At 42.5% G+C, this 19,330-nt stretch overlaps 3 protein-coding genes across 19 annotated transcripts in view; all 3 read left to right on the top strand.

Annotated features, from left to right (window-relative positions):
- Positions 1-4,804, top strand: part of LOC129815455 (la-related protein 4-like) — a 34,793-nt gene extending 29,989 nt beyond the window's left edge. For all 5 annotated transcript variants that reach the window (XM_055869321.1, XM_055869319.1, XM_055869320.1 and 2 more), the window contains one exon: positions 100-4,804. In XM_055869321.1, coding sequence (XP_055725296.1) covers positions 100-483 — 384 coding nt within the window. In that variant the 3' untranslated portion in view covers positions 484-4,804. The remainder of the gene's footprint in view (positions 1-99) is intronic.
- Positions 4,805-7,743: 2,939 nt separating this feature from the next.
- Positions 7,744-16,423, top strand: LOC129815454 (cyclic AMP-dependent transcription factor ATF-7-like). 6 transcript variants are annotated; one of them, XM_055869315.1, is made up of 13 exons: positions 7,744-7,813; positions 8,731-8,792; positions 8,928-9,024; positions 9,431-9,558; positions 9,664-9,822; positions 10,270-10,430; positions 10,513-10,606; positions 10,763-10,882; positions 11,127-11,297; positions 11,932-11,991; positions 12,166-12,354; positions 12,607-12,712; positions 12,947-16,423. In XM_055869315.1, the coding sequence occupies exons 2-13, from the start codon at positions 8,745-8,747 to the stop codon at positions 13,177-13,179; spliced, it is 1,566 nt and encodes a 521-aa protein (XP_055725290.1). In that variant the 5' UTR covers positions 7,744-7,813; positions 8,731-8,744; the 3' UTR covers positions 13,180-16,423. The 6 variants fall into 6 exon arrangements, with proteins under 6 accessions (XP_055725290.1, XP_055725291.1, XP_055725288.1 ...); XM_055869316.1 differs by having other exon boundaries at positions 9,431-9,564; positions 9,664-9,810; XM_055869313.1 differs by having other exon boundaries at positions 9,431-9,564.
- Positions 16,424-17,755: 1,332 nt separating this feature from the next.
- LOC129815452 (disco-interacting protein 2 homolog B-A-like) overlaps positions 17,756-19,330 on the top strand; it is an 84,123-nt gene continuing 82,548 nt past the window's right edge. For 6 of the 8 annotated variants that reach the window (XM_055869305.1, XM_055869302.1, XM_055869307.1 and 3 more), the window contains exon 1: positions 17,760-18,012. In XM_055869305.1, the coding sequence (XP_055725280.1) occupies positions 17,928-18,012 (85 nt within the window). In that variant the 5' untranslated portion in view covers positions 17,760-17,927. Of the gene's footprint in view, positions 18,013-19,330 lie in introns of all 8 variants that reach the window. The other 2 variants (XM_055869306.1, XM_055869308.1) reach the window with 2 other exon arrangements.

The following is a 19,330-nucleotide window of genomic DNA, read 5'->3' as shown; positions in this document are numbered from 1 at the left end:
ATCAATGAAGAGATGTCAGGCCCTAGTCATCCTATGTCTATTTTCTTCTCCTCCCCTATTCTCTTTTTTGTCTATCCATCTATTCATCCATCCAACCAGGAGTCAAGGAAACTGAGCTATGCTGAGATGTGCAAGCGGCCAGCCACCCAGCCCCCAGCACCAAGCACCTCCCCAAACCCTCCCACCTCCTCGGCCAGCCAACCCCTGCGGGAACTGCGGGTCAACAAGGCCGACGAGCCCGCCGCCTCCTCCAGCAGCGATGGGGATAGGCCTGAGATACCCGAGTGGCCTGGAGAAGGCCAGCCCTACCTTGATCCCCTTGGCTCATACTGTGGGGTCATTGGCCCTGCCCGATCCGGAGGGATGGGCCCAAAGTACTGGGATCAGCAGAGAGGTGCATCCATGAGCCGCCGCATCTCCCCCCAGAGCTGGGCCAGACGGAGCGGGAAGGAACAGAACATTCCCCCCCGGTCACCAAAGTAGTTTAAACAACAACCAACAGACTAACAGGAAAACAAACACAAATCTATATACGTGTGTGTATATATGTAAAGAGATAAATATATATATATATATATTATTGGATGAAAGAACACAGTCGCGTTCTTAATCTTAAAGACCCCCCTGAAGCTCGGGCAGACATCCGCTGGCCTTTGTTTGGAAAAGACTGCAAGCGGTAATTGTTTTAAGAGGGGGCCGACACGAGTGTTACAAATCACAAACTGAAGGACTTGTCTGAAAGAATAGTGAGAGATGCTTTCATGCTGCCTCACCTTGGTTAGCTTGAAGGCTGGGCCCTCCACTGCTAAATCTATGTTAATTTGATTTCCGTGTCAAAGTGGGGGACGGGGGACAAATGTACAGTAATGCCTTGTATCACCAGAATACTGGTAGTTGCAAAGGAAAAAAGGAAAATAAAAGAGCTGTTAGCAAATCTAGTTAATATGCGACACAGCAAAAGATGTGGACATCCACCAATATGACATCGTTATGAGTTGATACATATGATGCATTTTGTTGTTGAAGGGGTTGGCAAGTGATTCTTTTGGCGAAGGGCTAAGGACAGTTCATAAAATGTGTTTTTATGAAGGTTGGAAGCGAGAGGGCCACATGGTTTTAGAGAAGTGCCTGTTTTGAACTGTTCTGAGAGATGGAGGAAGTTGGGAAGCCTGTCAAGCTGCACTTTCTTTTAGGTGAAGAAACAGTCTTGGATGCCTGTCAGCTATGAGTCAGGAATTATTTTGTTTTCAGAATCAATGGGGAAATATGAATTTATTAGAATCAATGAATTTATTTTCACGGTTGATGGAAACTTTTGGTATACCCTTGCTTGAGTAGGACATTAAAACCTTTACAATAATGGTGCTTGGATACCGTGCAAATGTGGGGAAAAGTTTGGATAGTCGGGCTGTCGGTCACTGAATTGTTATATTTTCCACTCCATTTCCTATTACTTTGAAACATACGGTTAAATGTTTGAATGAGTGTTGGTCCCAACTGTTTGCCAATCCTGTTTAGTTAAAATATGTTTTGGTTGGTGATTGCGCCAACCATTAGTGCATAATCTCTCCATCCAGGGTCAAGTTCAGTAGGTGCAAAACTGAGTGACACGGCAAGGTACTCTCAGAAGTTTTCCTATAAGAACTGCTTGCTTTTGTTTTTCATTGCAAAATGTTTTTTTTTAATGGTTTGCTACAGTGTTATGAACATGACCCACCAATCCATTGTTTAGGGGTTGGGATTTGAGTGGATCAGGAAGTGTTGTCATGGGTAACAGCTCATGAGAAAGGGTGGAGTCTTCCCTTAGTGAAGGTGTTTGGTAGTTGAGGCAGTCAGCACTCGCATCGTAGACACCTGACACGTACACCGTTACCATGAATTTGACCATTTTATACGTAGCCTTTTTAAAGGGGCAATCTGCAGTTGCTACATTCATTATTGGACCTATTATTAATTTATGTACGAATTGATTCTTCAAGTATCAAAGCTTTGTTCCACTGTCATACTCCATCAGAACCCAAAATATATAAGCCTGTTTTACTCCAATGTTTGTGAACAATGTAAATGCAGACTAAGTCTATATAGCCTCAAAACATGGTTATAACTGTAATTTTTATGCTAGATGGTTAGTCCTTGCATCCATAGCTCAGTCTATGAATTTGAGCTGTTACATTTCTACAACCCCATCCCTCAGCTTTTTACTGTAGCAGGGTAGGGAGAACGCTTTGTTTCAACTGCTGATTGACATTTTAAGAAGAGCAGTTTTAATTATTTGTGTCTTGCATAAAAGTTTAACCTGTTGTATTGATATGTACAATTAATTGTACCTATGTGGTCAAATGCAGGATACCGGCGTTAACATATACCTTCCTATTTATGTCTTGATGGAACAGGTAATCTTTATCATCAAATAGAAACCCTTCCACCCCAGCTATCTGGTATTTCAACATGCCATCATATCTGTGCAACATGTTCCAGAGTAGTCTGCCATGCATTTTGGTAGCTCTTGTATCATGTAGAATATGGTATTTTATAGAGTAGTAATGGGATCCCAAGCATGAAACTAGTCTCTGGTACTATGTATTCGAGCTTGCTCATTTTAAAATGGCATGAATTCTGAAGGCAAGTAAACGTTCTCATTCTCTTATTTGTTGGCATCCGGAAATAATCTATAAAGGAGCTTACTGGTTTTGGGCAGCGATCACTGGAATTTTACGTTTTTAATGCAAATCAAAAAAGATATATATATTTGTCGGTAAAGTTCTTCCCCAGCAAGAGTCCGGTTTGTGTTCTGACTTCTCAATTTGAGTTGATAACATGCGGAGTACCGAACCTGTCCCAGTATGAGATTAGGGGTAGCCAGTGGAGACTTCCAGGTGTGGTGTTGGTTGGTGTTTGGTGCTTATCGTGTACAGAGAGAGGGCTGTTTTCTTGTCAGTGATATGCTGTCGAAGTCTGATCATGTCCGTTTTGGGGTTATCCTTTTTCAATGTTGCCGTTGATTCATTGAGCAGAGATTCTGAAGGGTGATCATGATGAGTCATGTTATTTTGGGATGGGATTGAGGGCAGAGCAACTGTCGGATATTTGGGTTTTGGTGTCAGGCTAAATCATAGGATTTTGATTTAGGCACTTTTTTTTTCTTGTACATTTCACTTTTGGATTTTCTTTTTACTGTCTTAGATTTTTTTTGATTGAAGATTTTAATGCATATCTCACGATTTGTTTTTAATTCCGTACATGTCCATTGTTTGCAAAATGGAAGTTTGCATAATGTTAGGAGAGTTGACTTGACATGGGGAGCATCAACCTTCATATCTGTTCCTTTTATATGCGCTTACAAACTCATAATTCAGCCTTTGTGTATTAATGGATTGAACACTATCCAGACCATAAATGTATAGAGATCATTATGTGGAAATAACTGTTTTTTGCATGGACATTGCCATTTTAAAGTAGTCAACTGGGTGGGGATTCCTATGGATTGGGAGCAGCCAATGATCAGAGCATTGACCACCAACTAGTGGCCACAAGAAATTAATTACTCAAGATTTGTTTCTAGACTTCAACACTGTAGCTGGTAAGTTGCCAATTTTAGCTTTACACTTTTTTCCTTTATCAGAAGAAGAAAATTGACTACTTTAAATGGAGATGGCCTCATTGGCACAGATACAACATTGTGATCGATCTCTATGATCCAGACCAAAGTCAAGCAGGCAAAAAGACAACCTTGGGAACTTGCGCCAACAACTGTTTCTGGGTGGGATGTGGAGAACTCGTAACCCTCCTACTGTTGGATGGAAAAGCTGTCAGTTAATTGATAATGCTCCCTGTCTCGGCCAGTTATGCTTTATTAATGTAGTCCTATTTGAGGGAAGGCCACTTGTGTAGGTGGTCTGAATGTTCTTGTACAGATTTTGCGCCTAGAAGGCTAATCTTTAGTCGGGTTTTTCTTTTTTTTCTCTATTAGTAAGCACATTTAGATTTGAGTAAATGTTTTGAAAGAGTTCTGCAGTTTGACTTTAGTTTTCTTATGTACTCTGATGTACCTTTTTCTTTCAGTGCATTTAGTGTTTTTTTTGTGTCGTTTTTTTTTCTCCACAAAATGTGTGTGTGTGTGTGTATTTCCAAAACTATCTGATTTGTGACTTGGTTGAAGTGAGAATTCAGTGCACTGCCTGGGTGCTAGCAGTGCAGTAACATGTTATCTATCTAACCACTGGGCCTATGTTCTTATTTTATATTTTTACATCCATTAATGGCTAAGCTAAGAGCAGCTAGTGGTGTTGTGGAATAAAATGCAGTAACTTTTGTTTGAAAATAATCTCTTAATCCTGTAAGGTGTAAAATCATTTTTAGATGTCTACGTTGCAGAAAAGGTGTTTAGCAGGTTTGCTGAAATTATTACAGGAATGGGGTTTTATTTTTCTTTAACTGTTTTGATTAGTTTTTGTAGCACTTCCCTGCTGGGACAAAGGCGTTGGAGGGAGTGCAGCTGGGACATGGTAACGTACGAGTGTGGGGTGGGGTGTGAGACACTGAATTACTGACTTAATAGATGTCTGAACAAAAACTTAAAAGAATAATAAAGTACAAATATTTCTTGTTTTTGCCTTAGATGCTGATTCTGGGTCCTGTGCTTGCAATGATTTTGACGTCTGTATTTCTAAATGTTTTGTGTGCGGTGCTCTGTGGTCTTGTCCCGGACATCTGTGTTAAAAGTGTGTGTGTATCCACCAGTTATACTTTGACAGTTTCCTTTCTTCATGTCCAAATAAACGTTTCAGGCCAAACCAAAATTCTAGTGCCTTCTCAGTGTTGAGTTTTTCCTTCTCTGCAAAGTAAAAGTAACATAAATTCACTTTAATTTTGAGCAGGGCAGGTTTAGTGGGAAGGCAGAAATGCGTGGCGCTCGTAATCCCATTGAACTTGTTCACGTGAAATACAGAATTATGGGCCGTGGTGGTGTTTTGTGTGTTGTATCAGTCATGATTTTCCAAAAGCTTATAACAGCCAGAAAGCATACAAGGTCCTCTAACCTCTAAGAAATAAGTATTCTTTGGTCTGTCATATGGAGGCTGTTTGTAGACCTTGTGTGTACACATGTTTTGAGTCTCACATGACAATGCTGATAATTGAATACGCTGCTCCAATAACATGACAGCTCCTATAGAAAGGTGAGAAGCAAGCCCAAGGGTGGTGGAAGCAGGACCATATACACACTTGTTTGGTGAATGTTGTATAATTTCAAACGTGAATATGTATGCGAATAAACACTGCATTGTATTTATTGAATCAAACTATAGTGGGGCAATATAATTGTTTTGTCATTGCATGAGTGCAGTCCATAAATATACATCTTGATTGATGTGCGTCCCAAATTTCCAACTACACTGTGCCATCATGTTAACCTCTCAAAATCAAGTATCGCTAACAGTTTTGTACTGGCATCAGCGTGGCTTTCAAAATATTACATTGTGAGTTATGTTTATCTTCTATATACCATGTATAGTATTTGTATCTTGTACATCGCTGGGGCCGAGCTTCCTGCCATCCAGGACCCCTATACCAGGCGGTGTCAGAGGAAGGCCCTAAAAATGTTAAATGACTCCAGCTACCCAAGTCATACTGTTCTCTCAGCTACCACACTGCAAGTGGCACTTATGCACCAAGCCTTGAACCAACAGGACCCTGAACAGCTTCTACCCCCAAGCCATAAGACTGCTCAATAGTTAACCGATAGCTATCTGGACTATTTATCTGCATTGCCCTTTTTGCACTAACTCTTTTGACTCACATATGCCTCTGCTACTGTTTATCCTGTTGCCTAGTCACTTTAAACCTACCTATATGTACATATCTACCTCAGTTACCTAGTACCCCTGCACACTGACTCAGTACTGGTACCCCGTGTACAGTCGTGGCCAAAAGTTGAGTGACACAAATATTAATTTTCACAGTCTGCTGCCTCAGTTTGTACGATGGCAATTTGCATATACTCCAGAATGTGATGAAGAGTGATCAGATGAATTGCAAAGTCCCTCTTTGCCATGCAAATGAACTGAATCCCCAAAAACATTTCCACTGCATTTCAGCACTGCCACAAAAGGACCAGCTGACATGTCATTGATTCTCTTGTTAACACAGGTGTGAGTGTTTGAGTTCGAATAACAAACTGGAAGCTTCAAAAAGAGGGTGGTGCTTGGAATCATTGTTCTTACTCTGTCAACCATGGTTTCCTGCAAGGAAACACGTGCCATCATCATTGCTTTGCACAAAAAGGTCTTCACAGGCAAGGATATTGCTGCCAGTAAGATTGCACCTGAATCAACCATTTATCGGATCATCAAGAACTTCAAGGAGAGCGGTTCAAATGTTGTGAAGAAGGCTTCAGGGTGCCCAAGAAAGTCCAGCAAGCGCCAGGACCGTCTCCTGAAGTTGATTCAGCTGCAGGATCGGGGCACCACCAGTACAGAGCTTGCTCAGGAATGACAGTAGGCAGGTGTGAGTGCATCTGCACGCACAGTGAGGCGAAGACTTTTGGAGGATGGCCTGGTGTCAGGAAGGGCAGCAAAGAAGCCACTTCTCTCCAGGAAAAACATCAGGGACAGACTGATATTCTGCAAAAGGTACAGGGATTGGACTACTGAGGACTGGGGTAAAGTCATTTTCTCTGAATCCCCTTTCCAATTGTTTGGGACATCCAGGAAAAAAAGCTTGTCCGGAGAAGACCAGGTGAACGCTACCATCAGTCCTGTGTCATGCCAACAGTAAAGCATCTTGAGACCATTCATGTGTGGGGTTGCTTCTCAGCCAAGGGAGTGGGCTCACTCACAATTTTGCCTAAGAACACAGCCATGAATAAAGAATGGTACCGACACATCCTCCGAGAGCAACTTCTCCCAACCATCCAGGAACAGTTTGGTGACGAACAATGCCTTTTCCAGCATGATGGAGCACCAAAAGTGATAACTAAGGCTCGGGGAACAAAATGGCCAGGAAACTCCCCAGACCTTAATCCCATTGAGAACTTGTGGTCAATCCTCAAGAGGCAGGTGGACAAACAAAACCCCACAAATTCTGACAAACTGAAAGCATTAATTATGCAAGAATGGGCTGCCATCAGTCAGAATGTGGCCCAGAAGTTAATTGACAGCATGCCAGGGTGGATTGCAGAGGTCTTGAAAAAGAAGGGTCAACACTGCAAATATTGACTCTTTGCATCAACTTCATGTAATTGTCAATAAAAGCCTTTGACACATAAGAAATGCTTGTAATTATACTTCAGTATTCCGTAGTAAGATCTGACAAAAATATATGACACTGAAGCAGCAAACTTTGTTGAAAATAATATGTCATTCTCAACTTTTGGCCATGACTGTATATGGCCATGTTATTGTTACCCATTGTGTATTTATTCCGTGTTATTTTTCTATTTGTCTTTTTCTCAGAATTTTTGGGAAAGGCTCGTAAGTAAGCATTTTACTGTTGGTCTGCACCCATTGTTTACGAAGCATGTGACATTTGATTTATCTGAAAATATTCTGGCATCATATATACCATGATGTGTACCTTACACTTACATCAAACATACAATATGTTATATTTAGATGAAAGTGTCATGAACAAACAATTGCAGGTCTCTCAGTTTTTTTGGGGGGGGGGGATTAGAGGACACATTCAAGCCTCATGTTTGTAATATTCGATTTTTTCAGCCATCCTGTTACGTAAGAAATAGAATATTTTCACTTCTCGCGATATTTCACCGCAGCGGATATCCAGCAGCGGAGCGGTAGCTAGCCAGGGACGTTGGGTGAGTTTGTAAACATTAGACTTGCTCGTGTTCAGATATCAAGATGTTACCGAAAATACTTTGTCGTGGAACAATTGACCGTCTGTCACATTTACCTTCCCCATTCTGAAATACTTATTTGACGCTCCTCAAATTGTGTCAGTGCCCTAGCCAGCTAGCTAGCCTGTGTGACTGGGTGTTGTGTACAGTAAGTAACGTTATTCTCTATGGCAAGGCGTTAGCAAGTTAGCAGAAAAAAATCAAATAACTAGCTTAGCAATAACAGCGACCGCAAGAAGCCCTTTAAATTAGCTCGGCCGTGAATGCCAATGGTGGCTGATGGTCTGCTGTACCAAACCATCTGGTGATATTGCTAATGGACTGTCAGATATTGAATAGCGAGGTCCGTTCTTCATCCTGTCTGACATTATCTTGCTAACTAGCTAGCTAACGTTAACTTAAAGTGATGTTGTTATCATTGGCCCATGGCTAGTTAGCTAACAAGGAAGGTGCAAGATGGCTAGCTAGCGAGTTCGTTACCTTGCTAGCAGCTTCTGTTAGCTAGTTTCTGTGCTGAGACTGCGCTGTTTGTTGACAGTTAGCCGAAAGGAGGCAATTTACCTAGGACAGCTAACCAGTAGGCGTATTTTACTATTAGATAGGTAGTTAACGTTATGTATTTAACTTTTTGCACCAAGAAAATTAACGTGTCACCATTATTAGCTACCTTTGTTTGATACTAGAACAATAAATGGCTTTGTGTTATGTAATGTAAACAAAGTACTTTAATTGGAAGTAATGAACATTATTTATGTGAATATATCTGTTAACCCTAATTTATTGTCCAATACAGCCCGTTTTTTTCATTACCTAGGTGTAAGAAGCAGACAGAATAACACATTTCCATTCTCTTCCTTTCCCATACCTCTTTATTGCAGGCTCTTTGTGTGAGATGGGGGACGATCGACCTTTTGTGTGCACCGCCCCAGGCTGTGGCCAGGTAAGGTCTCTTAACCTCGTTTTCTCTTCATCCCTCATTCTCTTTTTCCCCCACTCTTTCACCTCTTTACATATCTTGGATTTCAGGAGCCATTTGATGTCTATCACCTGTGTCTTGTGTTATCTTTGTACACAGAGATTTACTAATGAAGACCATCTATCAGTCCACAAACACAAGCATGAGATGACCCTGAAATTTGGTCCTGCCAGAACTGACTCCGTCATCATTGCAGGTGCTTGCCTTTAGCATTCCCAGCATTTCTCAAGTATACTGTATAAAGCAATTATATGATGGAACATATTTTTGACTAGCTATTAAACAAACACCACCCCGTGTGGACTAGCACCATGACCCCTAGAGGGCGTAGTTCTTCCTGATGTCGTACTACATCTTGGTGTCGACGCAGTCAGGCCAGCCGGCTATACACTCGTGTCCCCCATAAAACATCCTCCATTCAGGCTGCAAAGGCATCGGTTTCCTCTGTAACTCGCTTTATTGGTTCTACCACCATGCTAGACTGGCTAATGCTACTTCCTGATGTTGCAGACAGGAGTAAACAAGACTGCTGCCACCTGATTGGCTGAACGCGGTGTGCAACATCAGTAAGTTGCCAATTTCTACCCTCTCTCTCTCACCAGACCAGACCCCCACACCCACCCGCTTCCTGAAGAACTGTGAGGAGGTGGGTCTGTTCAACGAGCTGGCCAGCTCCTTCGAGCAGGAGTTCCGGAAGGCCCATGAGGATGACCAAAGGAACAAAAACCCGGTGAGGGTGAGGATTGTGGAGGGGCTATGATGGGTTCGGTTTTTAAACACTGGTAGTTTGACCGACTGATAAATGTTGTGTGTCTGGTTGTTGGTCCCCACACAGCTCACGGCCCCCCAGCTTCCAGCCCCACCCCTACAGACCCCCTCTGGGGTGAAAGAGGAGGATGAGGGGCCTCTGGAGGTTGACTCCTCCCCCCCAGGCAGTCCTGACTCCACCTCCAGCATGTCGGACAGCAGCAAAGAGCCAATGGTGAGAGGAAAGGTACAACCTGAGGGCCAGGTGAACGGGGTGTATGGTTGAACAGATTAATCGTTGTATGTGCTTTCCTCTTGTCAAATTTGCATGGTAATTTGGGTGAGAGAGCGAAGGGAACAGTGGTGGCCAAAGAGAGCCTGCAAATTAATCACTTAGCTGTGAGGCAAGTAAAGATGTCAGCAAAAAGTTGAAACTTATTGGGCCTCTTAGTGGGTTCACCTCAGCGGCCTATAGTGTCCAACTCCCACCTGAGTTTCTCTCAGGCTGTGTTAACAATTCTGATCTTTTTTTCCACTAAGTGGTCTTTTGACCATTCAGTTCAGCTCTGAAAAAGATCTGATTTGAAAGATCTGATGTGATTGGTCAAAAGACCAATTAGTGGAAGAAAGATCAGAATTGGGCTGTCTGTGCAAACGCAGCTTCTGTCTGACTGGATGTGATTTGTGTTGACAGGAGACTCCTCCTCCACGGCCGGTGGTGAGCGCTGCCCCCACGCCAACTATCCTACGCCCAGGGTCCCTTCCCATTCACCTTGTTTACGACCCCCTGCACCCGACTCTGCCCTCGCCAACCTCTGTCATCACACAAACCCCGCCCTCCAACAGACAACTGGGGTGAGTCTAATCTGCCAAGATCTCTCTTTGTTTGTGTTCTCTCTGTCTATTTAATTTATACTAATCTATCTCCTGTTCTCAGCTCTCCGACAGGTTCCTTCCCGCTGGTAATGCATCTCCCCAACGGACAGACGGTCCCTCTCCTCCCCAGCCCAAATATGACCTCAGTCATATCTGTGAGTGAATCACGTTTATTTATAATGCCCTTTTTACATCAACATCGTGAGTGAACATAGTAATGTCTAATGAACATGAACGTCTTGATAATGCCAGGTCATTGGTAGGTGTTGTTTTGTCTTCTCTTATTTTGTCCCTTCCTGTGTAATTTGTAGCTGGCGAGGCCGTTTAATATGGTGCCCAACATCCCTGGGATTCCAGGCCCTCCGATTGGTGGGACCAGCAGTGGCTCCTCCTCCCCATCTGGGTATAGTCTACACTCAGAGGCCAAGATGGTGAGAGACGCATGCACCGGCAGGGACACACACACACAGTTAAGAAACAAATATCAGTGGGCCTACCCATACCTGTGGTAGTGGAAGTTAAAGGGAGGCAATGTTAACGGTAACTGTTTATTACCAAAGTTACTGGAACTTGTGGTCATTTTGGTAAATTACCAGTAGATTTACAACCCTAGGAAGGCAGTTTGTTGATGTCTGTATGACATTTGTTTGTCCCCATCCCTCCCACTCTCTGTAGAGGCTGAAGGCAGCGCTGACCCAACAACAGCAGCAGCATGGCCCAGGGGCTCAAAACGGGGCTGGAGAGGGTCCAGGGGGGGCAGGTTCCAGCCCCACTGTTCCCCAGAGACATGAGCAGAGCCAGCAGCCCTCGCAGCACTCTGACACCCCCTCTCCCGCACAGCCACAGGTAACACACACAATACCTAAGGGTAAGGTGAAATCTGCTAAATGCTTCTGTTCTCCCTGGTTGTTACACTCTGTTAGGGCTGCAGCCCAGTCACTAGAGGGGAGTTTATACTAGAACTGATGTGAGGAGTCACCTCTGAAAAGCCTAAAATGGGCTAGTGGCAATGACAGACTGAACCCCCAGAAATGATCAAAATACTAGAAAGGACACTGAACAAACCAAAAGCTGTTACAAAACATGTTTTGTAGATTAAATATGCTGGCAACTAAAGATATTGATAAGAGATATGGACAACAATAAAGGTTCCAAAAACACCCAAATACTTCCTTTTTAGAACTGCAATGCTCTCAGTATAGTGATGCAGGTCTTTAGATGTTGTACCCATGAAATTGTCATTCCAAACTTTATCCGTAACGTTATATTCCATTTGTTTGGGCTCAAGCGATACTTCTGTGTAGCCCACACATGGAAAGGTATCACTCGAGTCCAACAAAATGGAATATAAAATTGCGGATCTAGTTCTTAGATCTCATGTCGCTTGCATGTAATTTGCCAAACTTTTGTGCACAAACATTAAGTTAAAATATGCACAGGCACACTCTCATGCCTATATGATTTACATATACTCACACAGCAAACCAGCAGTGGCTCCTCCTCTCCATTTGGGTATAGTCTACATTCAGAGGACATGATGGTGAGAGGCGTATACATGGAAACACTTTAAAATACACATGCAAATGCACTTTTACACACACACACACACACACACAAGCTCACACTCTTGTGCACTCTGGCATTCTTTCTCATTCTCTCATACATACACACCCAGTCCAGAGTGTATAACACCTTCCCCTCGCGTCTTCCCCAGGTGTCCCCAGCCCAGCCCACGGGTGGTAGGAGGCGGCGGGGTGCAGAGGTTGACCCAGACGAGAGGAGGCAGCGCTTCCTGGAGAGGAACAGGGCGGCGGCTTCTCGCTGCCGACAGAAACGCAAGGTGTGGGTCGGCTCTCTGGAGAGGAAGGCAGAGGACCTGGCTACCATGAATGTTTCTTTGACCGTGAGTCTATCGCCCTACAACCGTAACTGGACCTAGACTGTCTATTACAGTCAGTTACAATAGACCGTAACTGGGCTATTACAACAGCAGAGAAAGGCAAACTTAAAACAATGAACCCGTCTGGGATTGTATTATACTGGTAGGATCCCTAATATCATTCTCCTGCCCATGTGGTTTTATTGTATGCTTGTCAGTGGTTGAGAACAACTTTGTGTGTACATTGTCTTGTGTGATGTGTTCTATTTCTATCAGAATGAAGTGGGTCTGCTGAGGAATGAGGTGACCCAACTGAAACAGCTGCTGCTGGCCCACAAAGACTGCCCTGTCACTGCCATGCAGAAGAAGTCTGCCTACATAGGTAATAAAGACAAACCATGCATGAATCAACTATCAATCACACAAGTCTTTCATTCACTCCATCTGGTTGATTGTTAATTTAGGCTCTCATATCTGTCCCCTTTCCATCAACCTATACATCTATCTATCTACCTACTGATCCATCAATCCAGGATCAACCTCTAACTCATCCATCTAATCTATTGCTTGCCTCTCACCTCTCTTTAAGGGTGAATGTTTCTCTCTCTGTCTGTAGCTGCAGGAGTAGAGGAGAACTCCAGGGACCCCCCCTCTGAGCCTATGGGCTCCCCAGCCCCGGTTATCCAGCATGGGCCTTCGCCCCTTGCCCCCAGCCCTGGGGCCATCACCGTCAACGGGCTGAGCGTCCGCGCGGCTGAGGCAGTAGCCATGTCGGTCCTGGCCGGCATGGGGGCGGCCCAGCAGGGAGGGGTCCTCATGGCCACACAGCCGCAGCCCGCCCCCAGATGATGAGCAGGCGCAGGGAGCCAGTAAGAACTCTACATTGGGCTTTACGAGGCTGGACTGGCACAATGATGTGTGCAAGAGATTGAAAGAGAGAAAGGGACCTGATTTGAAATCTGAAATTCCACCTGTTGATAGTACTTCTCACTCCCCTCCCCATCTATCTCCATCCTATGCTCTATGACCTTGGACACACTGATAGCCTCACAGCCAATGATAATCACTGAACAGTAGTCCTGCCTCTTGGGCCCATTTTCTGATTGATCCTAGCTTGGATGCACTGTCACTGTACAGTTGAAGTCGGAAGTTTACATACACTTAGGTAGGAGTCATTAACTTGTTTCTCAACCACTCCCAAAATGTCTTGTTAACAAACTATAGTTTTGGGAAGTCAGTTAGGACATCTACTTTGTGCATGACCCAAGTAATTTTCCCCCAAAAAATTTACAGACAGATTATTTCACTTATAATTCACTGTATCACATTTCCAGTGGGTCAGAAGTTCACATACAGTAAGTTGACTGTGCCTTTAAACAGTTTGGCAAATTCCAGAAAAGGATGTCATGGCTTTAGAAGCTTCTGACAGGCTAATTGACATAATTTGAGTCAATTGGAGGTGTACCCGTGGATGTATTTCAAGGCCTACCTTCAAACTCAGTGCCTCTTTGCTTGACATCTTGGGAAAATCAAAAGAAATTAGCCAAGACCTCAGAAAATAAATTGTGGGCCTCCACAAGTCTGGTTCATCCTTTGGAGTAATTTCCAAACGGCTGAAGGTACCACGTTCATCTGTACAAACAATAGTATGCAAGTATAAACACCATGGGACCACCTTAGCCGTCATACCACTCAGGAAGGAGACGCGTTCTGTCTCCTAGAAATTAACGTACTTTGGTGTGAAAAGCGCAAATCAATCCCAGAACCACAGCAAAGGACCTCGTGAAAATGCTGGAGGAAACCGGTACAAAAGTATCTATATCCACAGTAAAACGACATAACCTGAAAGGCCGCTCAGCAAGTAAGAGGTCACTGCTCCAAAACCACCATAAAAAAGCCAGACTACGGTTTGCAACTGCACATGGGGACAAAGATCGTACTTTTTGGAGAAATTTTTTATTTCACCTTTATTTAACCAGGTAGGCAAATTGAGAACACGTTCTCATTTACAATTGCGACCTGGCCAAGATAAAGCAAAGCAGTTCGACACATACAACAACACATAGTTACACATGGAGTAAAACAAACATACAGTCAATAATACAGTGAAAATAAGTCTATATACAATATGAGCAAGTGAGGTGAGATAAGGGAGGTGAAGGCAAACAAAATATATATATAAATAAATAAATATAAAAAGGCCATGGTGGTCAGAAATGCCCTCTGGTCTGATGAAACAAAAATAGAACTGTTTGGCCATAATGACCATCGTTATGTTTGGAGGTGGAGGTGCAAGCTGAAGAACACCATCCCAACTGTGAAGCATGGGGGTGGCAGCATCATGTTTTGGGGGTGTTTTGCTGCAGGAGGGACTGGTGCACTTCACAAAATAGAAGTTGTGGCAAAATGGCTTAAGGACAACAGTCAAGGTATTGGAGTGGCCATCACAAAGCCCTGACCTCAAATCCTATAGAAAATTTGTGGGCAGAACTGAGAAAGTGTATGCGAGCAAGGAGGCCTACAAACCTGACTCAGTTACACCAGCTCTGTCAGGAGGAATGGGCCAAAATTCACCCAACTTACTGTGGGAAGCTTGTGGAAGGCTACCCAAAACATTTGACCCAAGTTAAACAATTTAAAGGCAATGCTACCAAATACTAATTGAGTGTGTGTACATTTCTGACCCACTGGGAACGTGATGAAAGAAATAAAAGCTGAAGGAAATAATTATCTCTGCTATTATTCTGACATTTCACATTCTTAAAATAAAGTGGGGACCTAAAACAGGGAATTTTTGCTATAATTAAATGTCAGGAATTAGGAAAAACTGAGTTTAAATGTATTTGGCTAAGGTGTATGTAAACTTCCGACTTCAACTGTATATAGAAGTGTATGTACTCACACACCTGTATGTACTCACACACACTCGATCAAAGAATGTAGTTTTTGTTGTCTATTTCCAATTCTTCTTTCCCCTGTCTACAGTGTAAATCGTTCCTTACATATGTATCTTCTTTATGCAGCTGTTAATCCTTGGGAAATTATTTTTTCATCTTTAGGGCTGAATACGCGTGAAATATTGTGTGCATATATTTTTCCTCTTGTCATGGAGTGAGCCAAAGTAAGGATACAGTCGGTGTCTGGCCTTTTTTTTTTGACCTCGTAGGAATTCTGCTTTCTGGCAATGTGTATGAAAACCCTTATTGACTGCATGGATATTAGAGGACACTGATGAAGACCACTATCTGTGTGCTGGTGTCTGTTAATATTATCGCTGGTTTTAACATACTGCTTTTCAAATGACTGATGCAAACAATGATAATGTCCTAATGTAACACTTGAAATGGTTAGGTTTTAGATTATACTTTATGTAATAATCAGCAAACTCTTCATTAGATATATAATTTACCCAGGCTAAAGTTAGTTGAAGGAAAAAGCAGTACAATATATTTTTATATTCAATATTAATGTTCCTGTGTTTACCCGAAGCGTGTTTAGTGAAGTCAATGGTAAAATGGGTTGTTCTAATTCAATGAAAGTGGTTGAAATTCTAGGTGATCAAAGGAAATATAAATCTATGACGTTCTTGAATGCAAATCTGGATTAGGAAACATCTATATTGAGTTATAGATCATGTCTAAGGCTTGGATGCTTTACCCCATTTGAAAAACTGTCTATTGGAATATCACTTTTCTAAGACTCTTAATTTGAATATGGCATGAAATGTCAGTGAGGAATGTCCTTTTTATGTTTTTACCACTGTCATTTAGCTTTGAGGAATGCCATATTGTTTATTTCCTCATCTTTTTGTCCATTTTTTTTTTTTTTTTACATATCAATATTTTAAATGTTCTATTAGTCATTTTATTGCTGTAGCTTCTCCACCCTGTCATGTTACCAGTCCCCTCATGTTCTGTCAAGAGGAGGGAAATGTCTGTCTTCAACAGTGTAACCTCTACAAACTATTGTGGAAATTGATTGTCTCTAAGAATGTGTCGAGGGAGTTTTCCCCAAAAATTATTCCACCTTAAGGCGGGTGAAATGAACTTGTGTATAGTCTCAACTAATAAACTATCTCCAGCAAAATAAATAATGTAATGGTTTCAGGTTAATAATTTTCATGCTGAGTATCTGTCTGCGTGCCTATCCCCTTGGTGCATAGCTCCATGACAGAATAGGAGCAGAAGGTGTCTCTGATGCGGTACTGGCTCAGGGTGCTCAGCCACAGGTGCCAAAAACTGGTTGCCCGAGTACTTAAGTACACACACGGAAAACGAAGTGTGTGTGTACCAGTGGAGGCTGCCGAGGGGAGAACGACTCATAATTTCTGGAACAGAGTGAATGGAATGGCATCAAACACATGGAAATCATGTGATTGTTGATACCTTTCCATTTATACCGCTCTAGCCATTACCACGTGCCCGTCCTGGCACTTACTACCATACCCTGTTCAAAGGCACTTAAACCTTTTGTCTTGCCCATTCACCCTCAATGGCACACATTGTCTCAAGGCTTAAAAATCCTTATTTACCCTGACTCCTCTTCATCTACACTGATTGAAGTGGATTTAACAAGTGACATAAATAAGGGATCATATCTTTCTACTGGTTAGTCTATGTCATGGAAAGAGCAGGTGTTCTTAATGTTTTGTATATGTTTGAAAATCAGAGAAAGAGACCCTGTGTGTGACTGTAAAGACCGTGAGGGGTGAATCCTAACTTCCACTAAGTATATTTTTCACTGAGTCTCTCATTGACATTGATGAATGATTAACTGAAAATTCAATTTCTGTGGAAGTTAGGATTAGCTGCTAAAATGGTGTACTTCACCATGATTTGTGTGAGCTTGGGATGTTCATCTTGTCATGAAATTGAAATAGCTGACTGACGGATATCATGGACCATAGCTTCATAATCATTAGCCATATCTAAAGGTAACTGCTAAAATAAAGGAATCACCAACATAAATTGTCTTAATAGGGCACTGGTCCACCACGAGCCAGAACGGCTATGTAAACCATGACATGGCTATCTCAGTCCCCAGATTTCAACCCAATTGAACACTTCCCTCACCATCAACAAAACATAAAGTTACGTAATTTCTTATGGAGGTGGCATCATCATCCTTGGTAGCCAAAATCATGACCTACCTAGCATTTTTATACAGGACTCTAAGCATAATGGTATGTTAATTATTAATTAGCGGAGGAACCATACCTGTGTGGAAGCACCTGCTTTCAAAATATGTTGTATCCCCCATTTCACCCATCCCCAACTGTTTCCATTAGTTTGGCAGTTACCTGTGTGTTCAGTCAGTGGTGTACAAAATGCTCTTCTACATTCAGTTGCCACACAGTAACGCCAGGGGGAGCAGACCGTCTACTGATCTCATGCTCCAGTCACAACAATTAACATCATACATGGTCATGTGACAGATTCCTTTGGCGAGTTGTTCATCGCTCACAGTTATGGCGGTGTCAGGGAGTCGCAAGGATGGAGTACAATCCACATCTTGATATCTGCTTTTCTCGTTGACTCAGGAACGTGTTACCACTTTTCCTTGATTGTTACATACTACTCCGTATTATTCGTGCAACGATGGCGGGCCGAGGCGTGGATATGTCAGCACTACCAAAAGAGGTCAGGGACCAATTGGCGGAGTTGGATTTGGAGCTGTCTGAAGGTAAGGGCTTGGGACAGGGAAAAGAGAACGAGTTGAAGAGTTGTTGTGCCTGGTAAATGCTCCTATGAGTGTGTCCCAGATAAAAACATTAACAAACATCCGTCCGGTGTCAGTGGCGAGAACTGCAGGCACGACTTGCTCGCGCTGCTCTGTTGTCCGGGAGGATGAAAACACTGACTTCCTTTTTTAGAATTTTCATTTAATTAGCTGGTTAGTGCCCTAAAAAAAATAAGCTTGGGTCTTTATTATTTTCGCCTGCAATGTCAGTGTTGTTGAGTAATGACAATATATAGAGATATTACTTATTGGATGAGGCTTTTGAGATGGCTACAGTATTAATTGTATGCTGGTATATCCCGTGACTGGATGTATTACTTACCACCAGAAGTATACCTCTCAACGTTAAAACAATCTTCCAATTTGCTTTGCAGTCAGTGCATTTTTCTCTAGTCGCTAGGCTAGAAACTGCCTTCATGTTAATTGCAATATCAAGGAGACCATACAGGTTTTCTTCCTGTCATAGAAATTAGGTCAAAGCTCTCTCCCTCTTCACATGTTTGTTTCTGAAATCATAGTGCTGCTGCAGTGATGCTACACGTTCCATAGAACTACAACAAGGTAGACTGCTAAACTCTCTTGTTTATGTGGGAATGCAGCTTTCACCTTGTTTTGACAAATGGCAATGCTGAAAAGGAAATAATATGGTATTATGCAAGTCTCCTACTTAGTTGGTGAATCACAGTATTGCTGGTTCTGTGCGGTGCGGTTCCAACGTGCCCGGGGTTAGATTAGTAATGTTATTTTCGGCTTTGGAGGGGATGTAGAGTACCAGTCAAAAGTTTGGACACTACTAATTCCAGGGTTTTTCTTTATGTGTACTATTTTCTATATTGTAGAATAATAGTGAATACATCAAAACTATGAAATAACACACATGGAATCATGTAGTAACCAAAAAAGTGTTAAACAAAACAAAAAAAATTAAATGTTTGAGATTCTTCAAAAGTAGCCACCCTTTGCCTTGATGATAGCTTTGCACACTCTTGGCGTTCTCTCAACCAGCTTCATGAGGTAGTCATCTGGAATGCATTTCAATGAACAGTGTGCCTTGTTAAAAATTAATTTCTGGAATTTCTTTCCTTAATGCGTTTGAGCCAATCAGTTGTGCTGTGACAAGGTAGGGGTGGTATACAGAAGATAGCCCTTTTTGGTAAAATACTAAGTCAATGTTATGGCAAGAACAGCTCAAATAAGCAAAGAGAAATGACAGTCCATTATTACTTTAAGACGTGAAGGTCAGTCATCCCTGAAAAGTGCA

This window comes from Salvelinus fontinalis, chromosome 18, assembly GCF_029448725.1.
Source record: "Salvelinus fontinalis isolate EN_2023a chromosome 18, ASM2944872v1, whole genome shotgun sequence".
Taxonomy (NCBI): domain Eukaryota; kingdom Metazoa; phylum Chordata; class Actinopteri; order Salmoniformes; family Salmonidae; genus Salvelinus; species Salvelinus fontinalis.
The sequence above is the reverse complement of the archived record's forward strand: the minus strand, read 5'-3'. Positions and strand labels throughout refer to the sequence as shown.